We start from the raw sequence: 18,087 nt of genomic DNA, 5'->3' as shown, positions 1-18,087 counted from the left end.
CGATTCCCGGGGGCACGGTGACACAGTGGTTAGCACTGCTGCCTCACAGCGCCAGGGACCCGGGTTCGATTCCCGGGGGCACGGTGACACAGTGGTTAGCGCTGCTGCCTCACAGCGCCAGGGACCCGGGTTCCATTCCCGGGGGCACAGTGACACAGTGGTTAGCACTGCGGCCTCACAGTGCCAGGGACCCGGGTTCAATTCCCGGGGGCACGGTGACACAGTGGTTAGCGCTGCTGCCTCACAGCGCCAGGGACCCGGGTTCGATTCCCGGGGGCACGGTGACACAGTGGTTAGCGCTGCTGCCTCACAGCGCCAGGGACCCGGGTTTGATTCCTGGTTTGGGTCACTGTCTGTGTGGAGTCTGCACGTTCTCCCCGTGTCTTCATGGGTTTCCTCCCACAGTCCAAAAGACGTGCTGGTTAGGGTGCATCGGCCGTACTAAATTCTCCCTCAGTGTACCCGAACAGGTGCCGGAGTGTGGTTACTTGGGGAATTTCACGGTAACTTCATTGCGGTGTTAATGTAAGCCTTACTTGTGACACTAATAAATAAATCAATCCAAGAAGTTTCCTCTTGTGGGGAAATTTTGAGTGAGAGATAAAGGCAAAATACTGCAGATGCTGGAATCTGAAACAAAAACAGGAAATGCTGGATAATCCCAGCGGGTCCGACAGCCTCTGTGGAGAGAGAATAGAGCCAGCGTTTCGAGTCTGGATGACCCTTCGTCAGAGCTGAAGAGAAGGAAAGTTGGACAAGATTTGAGGATGGGGGGAGCTGTAATCGATCGGAATGGCACAGACAAAGAGAAGGTAAATAGGGATGATAAAGGTTCGGAATGGCGTTAATAGCGTCCATGAAGAGACTGGAATGTGTGGATGGCGGAGGAAAGGCAGAGTGTCAAACGGGGATCTCCAGTGAGGTGTCAATGCAGACGGCACGCTGGGGTTATTTGGAAAATATATTTTTATTTTACTCATTTCAGTGTCACTCACATTCCAGACAAAAGCAGCAAAAACAGAACAGGAATGTTGCTACATGGAGCTACGGATCGGAGAATCTCCGGTATCGTTCACAGCATCCACAAACCCGATCCCAAAACCCAGCGAGCGGCCAACAACACAGCGCTCAACATTCACGGTGACGATATCCCCACAATGGGAGAGAGGGGAGGAGGATCGGCCAGTGAAATCCAGGCAGCCCTCCCCACTTACCATCCAGGAAATGACTCTGGCAGCAGACAAGCTCACCTCCCCCCCCCCCCCAGTGAAATGTGGATCAGAATCTCGTGTAAACTTTCTCATAATTACATTCGCTACAAAAAGGGTTGGTCCTGAGATTTTCCAGTAAACGCCTGACCCCCGGGACATTACACCACGTTTTCAGGTATCAGACCTCTGTCTCCCACAACTCTGGTCACTTCATCCAACTCCCACTCGTTACAAACTTAATCCCAACCCATTATCCACTCCCCTCAGAAAAATTCAATACATTCTTTACACCTGCTCCACCCGCCCACCCTCCCCTCAGCTACCCCCTCATCACAAACAGTGCGGCACTCCCTCAGCACTGACCCTCTGACAGTGCGGCACTCCCTCAGTACTGACCCTCTGACAGTGCGGCATTCCCTCAGCACTGACCCTCTGACAGTGCGGCACTCCCTCAGTACTGACCCTCTGACAGTGCGGCACTCCCTCAGCACTGACCCTCTGACAGTGCGGCACTCCCTCAGCACTGACTCTCTGACAGTGCGGCACTCCCTCAGTACTGACCCTCTGACAGTGCGGCACTCCCTCAGTACTGACCCTCTGACGGTGCGGCACTCCCTCAGTACTGACCCTCTGACAGTGCGGCACTCCCTCAGTACTGACCCTCTGACAGTGCGGCACTCCCTCAGTACTGACCCTCTGACAGTGCGGCACTCCCTCAGTACTGACCCTCTGACAGTGCGACACTCCCTCAGCACTGACCCTCTGACAGTGCGGCACTCCCTCAGTACTGACCCTCTGACAGTGCGGCACTCCCTCAGTACTGACCCTCTGACAGTGCGGCACTCCCTCAGCACTGACCCTCTGACAGTGCGGCACTCCCTCAGTACTGACCCTCTGACGGTGCGGCACTCCCTCAGTACTGACCCTCTGACAGTGCGGCACTCCCTCAGTACTGACCCTCTGACAGTGCGGCACTCCCTCAGCACTGACCCTCTGACAGTGCGGCACTCCCTCAGTACTGACCCTCTGACAGTGCGGCACTCCCTCAGTACTGACCCTCTGACAGTGCAACACTCCCTCAGCACTGACCCTCTGACAGTGCGGCACTCCCTCAGTACTGACCCTCTGACAGTGTGGCACTCCCTCAGTACTGACCCTCTGACAGTGCGGCACTCCCTCAGCACTGACCCTCTGACAGTGCGGCACTCCCTCAGTACTGACCCTCTGACAGTGCAGCACTCCACACAAACAGTGACCCGAGCCAGGAATCGAACCCGGGTCCCTGGCGCTGTGAGGCAGCAGTGCTAACCACTGTGCCACTGTGCCCCCGGGAATCGAACCCGGGTCCCTGGCGCTGTGAGGCAGCAGTGCTAACCACTGTGCTGCCTTATAAGTTTCTATGAGATCCCCTCTCACTCTTCTAAACTCCAGCGAATATAATCCTAACCCACTTAGTCTCTCCTCGTATGACAGTTTGTGTTGTTGGGAACCACACCCTCTGCCCCATTCCCACTGCCAATAACCCCCTCTCCCACTGCCAATAACCCCCTCTCCCACTGCCAATAACCCCCCCTCCCACTGCCAATAACCCCCTCTCCCACTGCCAATAACCCCCTCTCCCACTGCCAATAACCCCCTCTCCCACTGCCAATAACCCCCTCTCCCACTGCCAATACCAGTCAATGTTATCCCATACTGTTCCCCGGGATTACATTGACTGATATTGACAGAGGGAGAGGGCGTTATTCAGCGATATGGGGCTGTGGGGCGAAATAGGGTTCACTCCACATGCGCCCCCCCCCCTCAATGGGGGGGACGGTTGACCTCTGAACCGTTTCTCTGGGGGGAGGGAGGAGAATAATGAGGATTGGAGGGTCTGTTACTGAAGAGAGGTACGTGTAACTCATAAATAAACTTTAAAATTCACACAGGGTTAGACAGGTTTGATTCAGAAAGAATGTTCCCGATGGTGGGGAAGTCCAGAACTAGGGGTGGTGGTTTGAGGATAAGGGGGTAAACCTTTTAGGACTGAGGTGAGGAGGAATGTCTTCCTGTCTGAAACTCATCAGGACACACCCAAGAATACCAAATTTCAAACCCTCACAACGATCTGTACCGCGTGGAGAGAGAGTGCCGATCGGTCGGCAAAGTCGACTCTTATTGGTGGAGGGGTCGCCACGGGGGAACGCACCCGGGAACTACAATCTGGCAAGGTTGTCACTGGACTCGTAATGCAGGTCCCCCGGCCGGAGGGGAGAGGGGGGGGGGGCAGATAAAAGGTGCCAAGGCCAAGAACTGTGTTGACCCACATGCTACACCTGGATATTTCCGAGCAAGACCAGTGCCATACCCCATGCTGGAGAAGCTGCGAACTGACCCAGGGTACCTTGGAAGTTTAGGTATAATAAGGCCTGTGAAATTTGCGAATGGACTGTGCTAGTAGTCACTGTTCTCAAGCCCAACAAATCAGTTTGTCGTTGTGCGGACTGTAAGTGGACAGTTAATTGTGTCTCCAAACTCAATCGGTGTTCCGTGCCCTGAAGAATTGTCCACTCACTTAACGGCAGAAAGACATTCTCCAAGTTAGACATGAACCATGCAAATCTTCAGCTTGACTTGGACAAGTTCTCCCAGAATTATGTGATGATTAGTAGACACAGGGGTCTCTATGAGTACACGCACTTGCCCTTCGGGTTCTCGCCAACCTGTGCCATCTTCCAAAGAGTGATGGAGAACATCCGGAGGGCGAAACGGTGGCCACAGTGGTTAGCGCGGCTGCCTCACAGCACCAGGGACCCGGGTTCGATTCCCGGGGGCACGGTGGCACAGTGGTTAGCGCTGCCGCCTCACAGCGCCAGGGACCCGGGTTCGATTCCCGGGGGCACGGTGGCACAGTGGTTAGCGCTGCTGCCTCACAGCGCCAGGGACCCGGGTTCGATTCCCGGGGGCACGGTGACACAGTGGTTAGCGCTGCTGCCTCACAGTGCCAGGGACCCGGGTTCCATTCCCGGGGGCACGGTGACACAGTGGTTAGCACTGCTGCCTCACAGCGCCAGGGACCCGGGTTCGATTCCCGGGGGCACGGTGGCACAGTGGTTAGCGCTGCTGCCTCACAGCGCCAGGGACCCGGGTTCGATTCCCGGGGGCACGGTGACACAGTGGTTAGCACTGCTGCCTCACAGCGCCAGGGACCCAGGTTCGATTCCCGGGGGCACGGTGACACAGTGGTTAGCGCTGCTGCCTCACAGCGCCAGGGACCCGGGTTCGATTCCCGGGGGCACGGTGACACAGTGGTTAGCGCTGCTGCCTCACAGCGCCAGGGACCCGGGTTCGATTCCCGGGGGCACGGTGACACAGTGGTTAGCGCTGCTGCCTCACAGCGCCAGGGACCCGGGTTCAATTCCCGGGGACACGGTGACACAGTGATTAGCGCTGCTGCCTCACAGCGCCAGGGACCTGGGTTCGATTCCCGGGGGCACGGTGACACAGTGGTTAGCGCTGCTGCCTCACAGCGCCAGGGACCCGGGTTCAATTCCCGGGGACACGGTGACACAGTGATTAGCGCTGCTGCCTCACAGCGCCAGGGACCTGGGTTCGATTCCCGGCTCGGGTCACTGTCTGTGTGGAGTCTGCACATTCTCCCCGTGTCTGCGTGGGTTTCCTCCGGGTGCTCCGGTTTCCTCCCACACATCAAAGATGTGCTGGTTAGGTGCATTGGCCGTGCTAAATTGACTCTCTGTCTCTCTGTATCTGTTCCACCTCTCTCTTTCTCTCTGTCCCCCTCTGTGTGTGTGCCTCTCTCTTTCTGTCTCTCCCTCTCTCTCTCTGTTTCCCCCCCTCTCTCTCTCTCGCTAGTGTGTTCACATCCTTCCTATCGTGTGGCCCCCCAGATCTGTACACAACATTCCAGCCGAGGTCTAACGAGTGTCTTGTATAAATTCAGTTTACCCTCTTTGTCCTTGTACACTGTGCCCCAGAATAAAACCAGGATCCTGAATGCTTTACTAACTGCTCTCTCCCGCTGTCCTCCCACCTTCAATAATCAATCCACAAATGCCTCTCTGCTCCTGCCCCTTTGAGAACTTTACCCTTCATTTTATATTCTCTCTCTATGTTCGTGCCACCTGTCCGCCCACTCCCCCAACCTGTCTCCATCCTTTGGAAGTTCTACACAGTCCTCCTCACAGTTTACAATATTTCCAAGTTTTGTGTCATCTGCAAACTTTGAAACTGTGCCCTGCACAGCGAGATCGAGATCATTAATGTGTATCAGGAAAAGCAGGGGCCCCAATACCGACCCCTGGGAAACTCCAATACAAACCTTCCTCCAGCCTGAAAAATATCCACTGGCCCTGACTCTCTGCTCCTGTTATTCAGCTGATTTTGAGTCCATGTTGCTGCTGTCCCTTTTATTCCATGAGCTGTAACTTTTCTCAAAAGTCTGTTGTGTGGCACTTTATCGAATGCCTTCCGAAAGTCCATGTACACCGCATCCACAGCATTACCCTCATCCACCCTCTCTGTTACCTCCTAAAAAACTCCAGCAAGTTAGTGAATCACAATTCCCCCTTTAGAAATCCATGCTGACTCTCCTTAATTAACCTGTATGTGTCTATGTGATGAGTAATTCTGTCCCGAATGATAGATTCTATAAGCTTTCCCACCGCTGATGCCCCTCAGGGAAGGAAATCTGCCTTCCTCGACCAGCCTGACCTACACGTGACTCCAAACTCACAGCGATGGGAAATGGCACTGCGGGGTCAAGGGGTATGGGTGACAAGTGGTGGCCTTGCCAGCGATGCCCACATCCCGTTAAAGAATGTTTTTTTTACAAAAAAGAACATGTCGCAAACAAAAGTAACGTATCCAGGCTGGGCGCCATCGGGACTTGTTCGAATGAAGCAGGAACCTGAGGGACCATAGCGCACTGGTGCAGTCACCATGGCAACCACTCAAGCTGAGTGGACCCGTCAACCAATCAGCAAACTTTGCACTGGCGGTACGAATTGTTGAGAGAATCGGAAATTTGGTATTCTTGCGTACGTCCTGATGAGTGCGAGACTGAAAGTTTCAACAGCTTTCCCCTCACTTCCCCAGTTTTTCTCCGTCACCCACGATGTTGGGCTTCCATTTCTCCACTCATGACCACCACCCCACACTCCCCCTGGCCAGGGGGTGCCCAAGTCTTCCCAAACCCCCACCCCAACCCTCAGAGAAACCACTTCTTCATCCAGAGGGACCCCCGGTCCACAATCTCTGAGCATGGGGGCTGCGAAGGGGGCCGCCCGATCGTTCCTCCAGGGGCAGCGGAGGTGGGAGGGGAGGGGGGGTCTTTATCGGAGGGGGGGGGAGGGGGGTGGCGACATTGTCTCATTCCGACCACCCCCCACCAACTCCCCTCCCCCCTCTAACGACACCCACCCTCCTCGCACTAACCTGAACAGAACTGAGATCAATTTAATCTGAGGTAACCACCCCCGCCCCCCCACTTCCCCCCCTCACAAACCCACCCCCTCTGAGGCCACCCAGACGCAGTGTCCCACTACCTCAGCACCCAGGCGGGTGCAGGAAGGGCTCTGGGACACCACACCACCCACAGGGTGGGACCATCCCATGTTAATGCACCCACCGCCCGCCCCCCCCCCATTCCCCTCCCCCCCGCCCCCCCGCCCCACCCAACGCAGAGCGAGCTTCCAAACACTACACGTAGCAAAGGTAGAGGTAGGTTTCTTCCAGACTCCAGTCGGAGGGAATCTCCTCGGCTTTGTGGGACTTGATGTGTTTTTGCATGGCAACAAGGCTTGGGCAGAATTCCTGACACAAGGTACAGCGGTATGGTAAGGCACCGCTGTGAGTCCGGAGGTGTTTGATCATGGCCGAATAGTCCCGCGATCGCTGGTGGCAGAGTTTACACTCGAAGGGTTTCTCCCCTGCAGAGGAAACAAAATCAGTCAACACTCATCACGCACAGCACGGGGTTAGATACAGAGTAAAGCTCCCTCTACACTGTCCCCCATCAAACACTCCCAGGACAGGTACAGCACGGGGTTAGATACAGAGTAAAGCTCCCTCTACACTGTCCCCATCAAACACTCCCAGGACAGGTACAGCACGGGGTTAGATACAGAGTAAAGCTCCCTCTACACTGTCCCCATCAAACACTCCCAGGACAGGAACAGCACGGGGTTAGATACAGAGTAAAGCTCCCTCGACACTGTCCCCATCAAACACTCCCAGGACAGGTACAGCACGGGGTTAGATACAGAGTAAAGCTCCCTCTACACTGTCCCCCATCAAACACTCCCAGGACAGGAACAGCACGGGGTTAGATACAGAGTAAAGCTCCCTCGACACTGTCCCCATCAAACACTCCCAGGACAGGGACAGTACGGGGTTAGATACAGAGTAAAGCTCCCTCTACACTGTCCCCCATCAAACACTCCCAGGACAGGTACAGCACGGGGTCAGATACAGAGTAAAGCTCCCTCTACACTGTCCCCCATCAAGCACTCCCAGGACAGGTACAACACGGGGTTAGATACAGAGTAAAGCTCCCTCTACACTGTCCCCCATCAAACACTCCCAGGACAGGTACAGCACGGGGTTAGATACAGAGTGAAGCTCCCTCTACACTGTCCCCATCAAACACTCCCAGGACAGGTACAGCACGGGGTTAGATACAGAGTAAAGCTCCCTCTCCACTGTCCCCCATCAAACACTCCCAGGACAGGGACAGCACGGGGTTAGATACAGAGTAAAGCTCCCTCTACACTCTCCCCCATCAAACACTCCCAGGACAGGTACAGCACGGGGTTAGATACAGAGTAAAGCTCCCTCTACACTGCCCCCCATCAAACACTCCCAGGACAGGTACAGCACGGGGTTAGATACAGAGTAAAGCTCCCTCTACACTGTCCCCATCAAACACTCCCAGGACAGGTACAGCACGGGGTTAAATACAGAGTAAAGCTCCCTCTACACTGCCCCCCATCAAACACTCCCAGGACAGGTACAGCACGGGGTTAGATACAGAGTGACGCTCCCTCTACACTGTCCCCCATCAAACACTCCCAGGACAGGTACAGCACGGGGTTAGATACAGAGTAACGCTCCCTCTACACTGCCCCCCATCAAACACTCCCAGGACAGGTACAGCACGGGGTTAGATACAGAGTAAAGCTCCCTCTACACTGTCCCCATCAAACACTCCCAGGACAGGTACAGCACGGGGTTAGATACAGAGTAAAGCTCCCTCTACACTGTCCCCATCAAACACTCCCAGGACTGGTACAGCACGGGGTTAGAGACAGAGTAAAGCTCCCTCTACACTGCCCCCCATCAAACACTCCCAGGACAGGTACAGCATGGGGTTAGATACAGAGTAAAACTCCCTCTACATTGTCCCCATCAAACACTCCCAGGACAGGTACAGCACGGGGTTAGATACAGAGTAAATCTCCCTCGACACTGTCCCCCATCAAACACTCTCAGGACAGGTACAACACGGGGTTAGATACAGAGTAAAACTCCCTCTACACTGTCCCCATCAAACACTCCCAGGACAGGTACAGCACGGGGTTAGATACAGAGTAATGCTCCCTCTACACTGTCCCCATCAAACACTCCCAGGACAGGTACAGCACGGGGTTAGATACAGAGTAAAGCTCCCTCTACACCGTCCCCATCAAACACTCCCAGGACAGGTACAGCACGGGGTGAGATACAGAGTAAATCTCCCTCGACACTGTCCTGGTGCTGGAGTACCATCTGCCACCACCAGGTGGTGGTGTTACTCCATCAGTTGGGAGGTCATTGGGACAACAGGCTTCATGGGGAACATCAGGTGGAGTGGGAGCCATTCGGCCCCTCCAATGTGCTGGCCCACTCAACAGTATCAGGGTTGACCAGCCCTAACTGCCACTTTCTTGTCTGCCCTCAGTCGCTTGTCGATCGGAAATCTCTCTAACTCGTCCTCCAATATATTCCCCAGCTCTCCCCCCCTCCCCCCCCAACTGGGGGGAAAAGAAAATCCCACCAACCTCCCGAGAGAAGAAATTCCTCCTCATCTCCGTCTCCAAGGGGAGACCCCTCGGTCTGAACCTGTCCCCCTCGATCTAGATCCACCCCCCCCCCACAAGGGGGGGAGGAGCTGACCCCCAGTGGGTTACAGGCCGCGACCTACTCAAACCTTTCCCCATAAGACACCAACCCCCTTCACCCCAGGAATTGACCCAGTGACCCTTCCCTGAATGGCGTCCGAGGCCAGACTATCCCTCTCTAAATAAGGAGACTAAAACTGTCCGCAGTTACTCACGGGGTCTCGCCAATGTCCCCTCCAGTCGGAGTGAGACTTCCCGACTTTGATATTCCATCCTCCTCCCAATATACACTCCATTTCACCCAAGACCGCAAGGAACTACAAAGGGTCGTGAATGTAGCCCAGTCCCATCACGCAGACCAGCCTCCCATCCATTGACTCTGTCTACACTTCCCGCTGCCTCGGCAAAGCAGCCGGCATAATTAAGGACCCCACGCACCCCGGACATTCTCTCTTCCACCTTCTTCCGTCGGGAAAACAATACAAAAGTCTGAGATCACGTACCGACCGACTCAAGAACAGCTTCTTCCCTGCTGCTGGCAGACTTTTGAATGGACCTACCTCGCATTAAGTTGATCTTTCTCTACACCCTAGCTGTGACTGTAACACTACATTCTGCACTCTCTCCTTTCCTTCTCTATGAACGGTATGCTTTGTCTGGATAGCGCGCAAGAAACAATATTTTTCACTGTATGTTAATACATGTGACAATAATAAATCAAATCAAATTTGTCTTCCTAATAGGGGGTGCGATGGCCCAGTGGTATTATTGCTGGACAATTAATCCAGAAACTCAGCTAATGTTCTGGGGACCTGGGTTCGAATCCCACCACGGCAGATGGTGGAATTTGAATTCAATAAAAAATATCTGGAATTAAGAATCTTCTGATGACCTATTGTCGGAAAAACCCATCTGGTTCCCTTTAGGGAAGGAAATCTGCCGTCCTTCCCCGGTCTGGCCTACATGTGACTCCAGAGCCACAGCAATGTGGGTGACCCTCAACTGCCCTCCAAGGGCAACTAGGGATGGGCAATAAATGCTGGCCCAGCCAGTGATGCCCGTACAAAGAACAAAAAGAACAAAGAACAGTACAGCACAGAAACAGGCCCTTCGGCCCTCCAAGCCTGTGCCGCTCCTTGGTCCAACTAGACCAATCGTTTGTATCCCTCCATTCCCAGGCTGCTCATGTGACTATCCAGGTAAGTCTTAAACGATGTCAGCGTGCCTGCCTCCACCACCCTACTTGGCAGCGCATTCCAGACCCCCACCACCCTCTGTGTAAAAAACGTCCCTCTGATATCTGAGTTATACTTCGCCCCTCTCACCTTGAGCCCGCGACCCCTCGTGATCATCACCTCCGACCTGGGAAAAAGCTTCCCACCGTTCACCCTATCTATACCCTTCATAATCTTGTACACCTCTATTAGATCTCCCCTCATTCTCCCTCTCCCATAAAATAATGTCCCATAAAATAATTTTTGAAAAAGTCACTCGCTGCTCCTGCAGACGAACGTCGTGGACCAGGACGCCCAGATCCCTCTGCATCTCAGAGCTCCGCAATCTCTCTTTAAAATAACGTAATGTTTTTCGATTCAGCCTGTCAGAGTGAACAAGCTCACATTTTGTCCTGCATTATCATCCCATCTTCCACCCCCTGGCGTAACCTCCCAGTGACCAAGGAGGTTGGGGAAGAGGGCGTTTGGAAAGTGGTCAGGCACGGTCGCCATGGTTTGGTGAAAGGGGAACGCTACCCCGGTACCGGGCCAGCCACAGCCCCTGACGTTTACCTGTGTGCACCCTGTAGTGAGTCTCGAGCTGGTGTTTGAGACTGAATTTCTTCCTGCAGTTGCTGCATTGATAGGGTTTCTCACCCCGATGGCTTTGCTTGTGATGCTTCAGACTATTCTCATCCTGAAAACGGCTCCGACAGAACTGGCACTGGTGAGGGGGTCTTCCTGCAAACACAGCAGAGAGGGGGAGAGAGGGAGAGGGGGAGAGGGAGAGAGAGAGAGGGAGAGAGGGAGAGAGAGAGAGAGAGAGACGGAGAGAGAGAGAGAAAGAGGGAGAGAGGGAGGGAGAGAGAGAGGGAGAGGGAGAGAGAGAGAGGGAGAGAGAGAGAGAGAGAGAGAGGGAGAGAGAGGGAGAGGGAGAGAGAGAGGGAGAGACAGAGAGAGGGAGAGAGAGAGAGGGAGAGAGACAGAGAGAGAGAGAGAGACAGAGAGAGAGAGAGACAGAGAGAGAGAGAGACAGAGAAAGAGAGAGAGACAAAGAGAGAGGGAGAGACAGAGAGAGGGAGAGAGACAGAAAGAGAGAGAGAAAGAGAGAGAGAGGGAGAGAGACAGAGAGAGAGAGAGAAAGAGACAGGGACAGAGAGACAGGGAGAGAGAAAGAGAGGGACAGAGAGAGGGAGAGAGACAGAGAGAGGGAGACAGACAGACAGAGAGAGAGAGAGGGAGAGAGAGATAGAGACAGAGAGAGAGAGAGAAAGACAGAAAGAGAGAGACAGAGAGAGAGAGACAGAGAGAGAGCGACAGAGAGAGAGAGAGAGACAGAGAGAGAGAGACAGAGAGAGAGACAGAGAGAGAGAGAAAGACAGAAAGAGAGAGAGGGAGAGAGAGAGAGACAGAGAGAGAGACAGAGAGAGAGAGACAGACAGCGACAGAGAGACAGAGAGAGAGAGGCAGAGAGACAGAGACAGACAGAGAGAGAGACAGATGTTAGATTAACATTAATCTCACAGTCACAAGTCATCACAATCTGTGTGTCTGTCTCACCCTGTGTATCTCTCTGTCCCTACGCTGTGTGTGTGTGTCTCTCGGACCTGCACAGGTCTGTTACACAGGAACAGGAGGAGGCCCCATTCAGCCCCTCGAGCCTGTTACACAGGAACAGGAGGAGGCCCCATTCAGCCCCTCGAGCCTGTTACACAGGAACAGGAGGAGGCCCCATTCAGCCCCTCGAGCCTGTTACACAGGAACAGGAGGAGGCCCCATTCAGCCCCTCGAGCCTGTTACACAGGAACAGGAGGAGGCCATTCAGCCCCTCGAGCCTGTTACACAGGAACAGGAGGAGGCCCCATTCAGCCCCTCGAGCCTGTTCCACAGGAACAGGAGGAGGCCCCATTCAGCCCCTCGAGCCTGTTACACAGGAACAGGAGGAGGCCATTCAGCCCCTCGAGCCTGTTACACAGGAACAGGAGGAGGCCTCATTCAGCCCCTCGAGCCTGTTACACAGGAACAGGAGGAGGCCCCATTCAGCCCCCTCGAGTCTGTTACACAGGAACAGGAGGAGGCCATTCAGCCCCTCGAGCCTGTTACACAGGAACAGAAGGAGGCCCCATTCAGCCCCTCGAGCCTGTTACACAGGAACAGGAGGAGGCATTCAGCCCCTCGAGCCTGTTACACAGGAACAGGAGGAGGCCATTCAGCCCCTCGAGCCTGTTATGCTTCCCGAAGACTCGGGATGTTAAGTCTGTTTCTCCCTCCACAATGATGGCCGGATGGAGCTGTGTTTTTTTTAATCCCATGGCCCTTGCTGCTTTCCATCCACAGGGTAACCCTGCAGCGCAGAAAGAGCCCATTCGGCCCATCGGGTCTGCACTGACTCTCTGACAGACTATCTCACCCAGGCCCTATCCCTGTAACCCCACATATTTACCCCACTCACTCCCCTAAGCTGTACATCCTGGGACACTGAGGGGCAATTTAGCACGGACAATCCACCTCAGCTGAACATCTTTGGAGTGTGGGAGGAAACCGGAGCATCCGGAGGAAACCCACGCAGACACGGGGAGAACGTGCAACCCCTCCCCCGCCCCCCCCTGACACACACACACACACACACCCCAACACTCTGACCAGCAGAGAAACCTGCTTCACACTGAGAGAGCTGAGGCATGAACTGGGCTATTGAGCCGTGGAAGGCAGCACAGCCAACCTGATGCTGCCTTGTGTGGTTTGGCCGGATTGGGGGGGTGGGGGGAGGGGGGCGGGGGGGTGGGGGGGTGGGGGGAGGGGGGCGGGGGGGTGGGGGGTGGGGGGAGGGGGGTGGGGGGGGGTGGGGGGAGGGGGGCGGAGGGGTGGGGCGGAGGGGGGCGTTACCTCCTCAAGATGTATGAGGCATCAGATCAGGAGCAGGAGTGCACCGCTCAGCCCTTCTCCAACCTGCTAGCCCCTCTCCCCCATTCAGTTAGATCATTGGCTGATCTACATGGAAACCATAGAAACTAGAAGCAGGAGGAGGCCATTCAGCCCCTCCAGCCTGCCCCGCCATTCATCACCATCATGGCTGATCATTGAATTCTATATCCTGATCCCCCCTTCCCCCCTCGATCCCTTCAGCCCCAAGAGCGAAATCTAATTTCTTCTTGAAATCTCACAACGTTTTGGCCTCAACTACTTTCTGTGGGAGTGAATTCCACACATTCACCACCCTCTGGGTGAAGACATTCCTCCTCCCCTCAGTTCTAAAAGGTTTCCCCCTTATCCTCAAACTCTGACCCCTAGTTCTGGACTCACCCCCACCATCAGGAACATTCTTTCTGAATCTACCCTGTCTCACCCTGTGTGAATTTTATAAGTTTCTATGAGATCCCCTCTCACTCTTCTAAACTCCAGTGAATATAATCCTAACCGACTTAGTCTCCCCTCATATGACAGACCTGCCATCCCAGGAATCAGCCTGGTAAACCTTCGCTGCGCTCCCTCTATAACAAGGACTATTTGATTCCCCCCCCAGTTCATCGAGAATCGATCTCACTCGGCCTTCAGACATACTCAAAGTCTCTGCTTCCACTGCCCATCCAGGAAGAGAATTCCAGAGAGGACGCAACGTAACCCGAGTCGAGAGAGGACAGGACAAAGAACAAAGAACAGTACAGCACAGGAACAGGCCCTTTGGCCCTCCAAGCCTGCGCCGACCATGCTGCCCGACTGAACTAAAACCGTCTGCACTTAGAGTTCGTATCCTTCCATCCCCATCCTATTCATGTATTTGTCTAATTGCCCCTTAAATGCCGCTATCGTACCCGCTCCCACCCCCTCCCCGGGCAGCACGTCCCAGACACTCACCCCCCTCTGTGTAAAAAACTTACCTCGCACATCTCCTCTAAACTTTCCCCCACGCACCTTAAACCTGTGCCCCCGAGTACTTGACTTTTTTTATTCATTCGTGGGACATGGGCGTCGCTGGCTGGGCCAGTATTTATTGCCCATCCCTAGTTGCCCTTGAGAAGGTGGTGGTGAGCTGCCTTCTTGAATCGCTGCAGTCCATGTTCTGTGGGTTGGCCCACAATGCCGTTAGGGAGGGAATTCCAGGATTTTGACCCCAGCGACAGTGAAGGAACGGCCGATATATTTCCAAGTCGGGATGGTGAGTGACTCGGAGGGGAGCCTCCAGGTGGGGGTGTTCCCAGGTATCTGCTGCCCTTGTCCTTCTAGATGGTAGAGGTGGTGGGTTTGGAAGGTGCTGCCTAAGGAGCCTTGGTGAGTTGCTGCAGGGCATCTTGTAGATGGTACACACGGCTGTCACTGTGCGTCGGGGGTGGAGGGAGTGAGTGTTTGTGGTTAGCGTGTCGATCGAGCGGGGCTGCTTTGTCCTGGATGGTGTCGAGCTTCTCGAGTGTTGTTGGAGCCGCACCCATCCAGGCGAGTGGGGAGTATTCCCTCACACTCCTGACTTGTGCCGTGTAGATGGTGGACAGGCTTTGGGGAGTCAGGAGGTGAGTTACTCTCCGCAGGATTCCCAGCCTCTGACCTGCTCTGGGAGCCACAGTATTTATACGGCTGGGTCCAGCTCAGTTTCTGGTCAATGGGAACCCCCAGGATGTTGATAGTGGGGGGATTCAGTGATGGTGACCCCCAGGATGTTGATAGCGGGGGATTCAGTGATGGTGACCCCCAGGATGTTGACAGTGGGGGTTTCAGTGATGGGAACCCCCAGGATGTTGATAGTGGGGGATTCAGTGATGGTAACCCCCAGGATGTTGATAGTGGGGGATTCAGTGATGGTAACCCCCAGGATGTTGATAGTGGGGGTTTCAGTGATGGTGACCCCCAGGATGTTGATAGTGGGGGTTTCAGTGATGGTGACCCCCAGGATGTTGATAGTGGTGGTTTCAGTGATGGGAACCCCCAGGATGTTGATAGTGGGGGTTTCAGTGATGGTAACCCCCAGGATGTTGATAGTGGGGGGATTCAGTGATGGTAACCCCCAGGATGTTGATAGTGGGGGATTCAGTGATGGTAACCCCCAGGATGTTGATAGTGGGGGGATTCAGTGATGGTAACCCCCAGGATGTTGATAGTGGGGGGATTCAGTGATGGTAACCCCCAGGATGTTGATAGTGGGGGATTCAGTGATGGTAACCCCCAGGATGTTGATAGTGGGGGATTCAGTGATGGGAACCCCCAGGATGTTGATAGTGGGGGATTCAGTGATGGGAACCCCCAGGATGTTGATAGTGGGGATTCAGTGATGGTAATGCCATTGAATGTCAAGGCGTGATGTTTAGATTCTCTCTTATTGGTGATGGTCATTGCCTGGCATGTGTGAGGCGTGAATGTTATTTGCCACTTGTCAGCCCGAGCCTGGATATTGTCCAGATCTTGTTGCGTTTGAACATGGACTGCTTCAGTATCTGAGGAGTGGTGAATGGTGCTGAACATTGTGCAATAATCAGCGAACATCCCCACTTCTGACCTTATGACGGAGGGAAGGTCATTGATGAAGCAGCTGAAGATTGTTGGTCCGAGGACACCACCCTGAGGGACTCCTGCAGAGATGTCCTGGAGCTGAGATGACTGACCCCCCACAACCACAACCATCTTCCTGTGTGCCGGGTATGACTCCAACCAGCGGAGAGTTTGCCCCCTGATACCCATTGATTCTAGTTTTGCTGGGGCTCCTTGAGGCCACACTCGGTCGAATGTGGCCTTGATGTCAAGGGCTGTCACTCTCACCTCACCTCTGGAATTCAGCTCTTTTGTCCATGTTTGAACCAAGGCTGTAATGAGGTCAGGAGCTGAGTGACCCTGGCAGAACCCAAACTGGGCGTCACTGAGCAGGTTATTGCTGAGCAGGTGCTGCTTGATAGCGCTGTCGATGACCCCTTCCATCACTTTCCTGATGATCGAGAGTCGACTGATTGGGCAGTAATTGGCCGGGTTGGATTTGTCCTGCTTTTGGTGTACAGGACATACCTGGGCAATTTTCCACATTGTTGGGTAGATGCCAGTGTTGTAACTGCACTGGAAGAGCTTGGCTAGGGGAGCGGCAAGTTCTGGAGCACAAGTCTTCAGTACTATTCGACCCTAGGAAAGAACATCTGACTCTCCACTCTGTCCATCCCCCTCATAATCTTGTAGACTTCTATCAGGTCTCCCCTCAACCTCCGTCGTTCCAGTGAGAACAAACCAAGTTTCTCCAACCTCTCCTTGTAGCTAATGCCCTCCATACCAGGCAACATCCTGGTAAATCTTTTCTGTACCCTCTCCAAAGCCTCCACATCCTTCTGGTAGTGTGGTGACCAGAATTGAACACTATATTCCAAGCGCGGCCTAACTAAGATTCTATAAAGCTGCAACATGACTTGCCAATTTTTAAACTCAATGCCCCGGCCGATGAAGGCAAGCATGCCGTATGCCTTCCTGAATTAGGAGATTGGAATCTTACTGTGCGTGCGGCCCACACATTATGAAAATGCAGGGACACTCCCTGTCAGCTCCCCGTGTGAAACCAAGTCCGGGATGGAGCGGATCCAGGTGGGATTTTGATTGCGTTTAAATAGCCAGCCTGGGCGCTCCCCAAGGGTGACTCAATCACTAGTCATTACCTGAGTGTGTCTTTAAGTGGCGTTTGAACGCAGTGACACTGGGGAACAGGCAATGGCACTCCCAGCAGCGGTAGCCCCAGGCATCAGCCCGACTGGCTATCCCCTCCCGCAGGGCGTACCGATTCTCGTAACCCTTCCCACACAGCAGGTATACCGGTGCCGACGCATCTCCTGTACACAGAGAGAGAGAACAGGACATAGTTAGACATAGAATCCAACAAAACAGAGTAAAGCTGCCTCTACGCTGCCCACATCAAACACTCCCAGGAGAGCTGGGGACAGCGCAGAGGGAGATTCACTCTGTATCTAACCCCTTGCTGTACCTGTCCTGGGAGTGTTTGATGGGGACAGTGCAGAGGGAGCTTTACTCTGTATCTAACCCCGTGCTGTACCTGCCCTCGGAGTGTTTGATGGGGACAGTGCAGAGGGAGCTTTACTCTGTATCTAACCCCGTGCTGTACCTGTCCTGGGAGTGTTTGATGGGGACAGTGCAGAGGGAGATTCACTCTGTATCTAACCCCTTGCTGTACCTGTCCTGGGAGTGTTTGATGGGGACAGTGCAGAGGGAGATTCACTCTGTATCTAACCCCTTGCTGTACCTGTCCTGGGAGTGTTTGATGGGGACAGTGTAGAGGGAGCTTTACTCTGTATCTAACCCCTTGCTGTACCTGTCCTGGGAGTGTTTGATGGGGACAGTGTAGAGGGAGCTTTACTCTGTATCTAACCCCGTGCTGTACCTGTCCTGGGAGTGTTTGATGGGGACAGCGCAGAGGGAGATTCACTCTGTATCTAACCCCTTGCTGTACCTGTCCTGGGAGTGTTTGATGGGGGACAGTGTAGAGGGAGCTTTACTCTGTATCTAACCCCGTGCTGTACCTGTCCTGGGAGTGTTTGATGGGGACAGCGCAGAGGGAGATTCACTCTGTATCTAACCCCGTGCTGTACC

General features: G+C 54.2%; 1 protein-coding gene across 1 annotated transcript; it reads right to left on the bottom strand.

Moving 5' to 3' along the window:
- Positions 1-6,911: 6,911 nt before the first annotated feature.
- Positions 6,912-17,312, bottom strand: LOC144488390 (uncharacterized; the record flags this gene model as incomplete). The annotated part of the gene is made up of 3 exons (XM_078206463.1): positions 6,912-7,141; positions 11,098-11,265; positions 17,142-17,312. Coding segments are annotated over 3 exons (569 nt in total), but the record flags the coding sequence as incomplete, so codon positions are not given.
- Between the last annotated feature and the right edge of the window lie 775 nt (positions 17,313-18,087).

The sequence above is a fragment of the Mustelus asterias genome, unplaced genomic scaffold (assembly GCF_964213995.1).
Source record: "Mustelus asterias unplaced genomic scaffold, sMusAst1.hap1.1 HAP1_SCAFFOLD_1513, whole genome shotgun sequence".
In the NCBI taxonomy this organism is placed as follows: Eukaryota; Metazoa; Chordata; class Chondrichthyes; order Carcharhiniformes; family Triakidae; genus Mustelus; species Mustelus asterias.
Note: the sequence above shows the minus strand (reverse complement) of the source record. Positions and strands in the feature narration are given on the sequence as shown.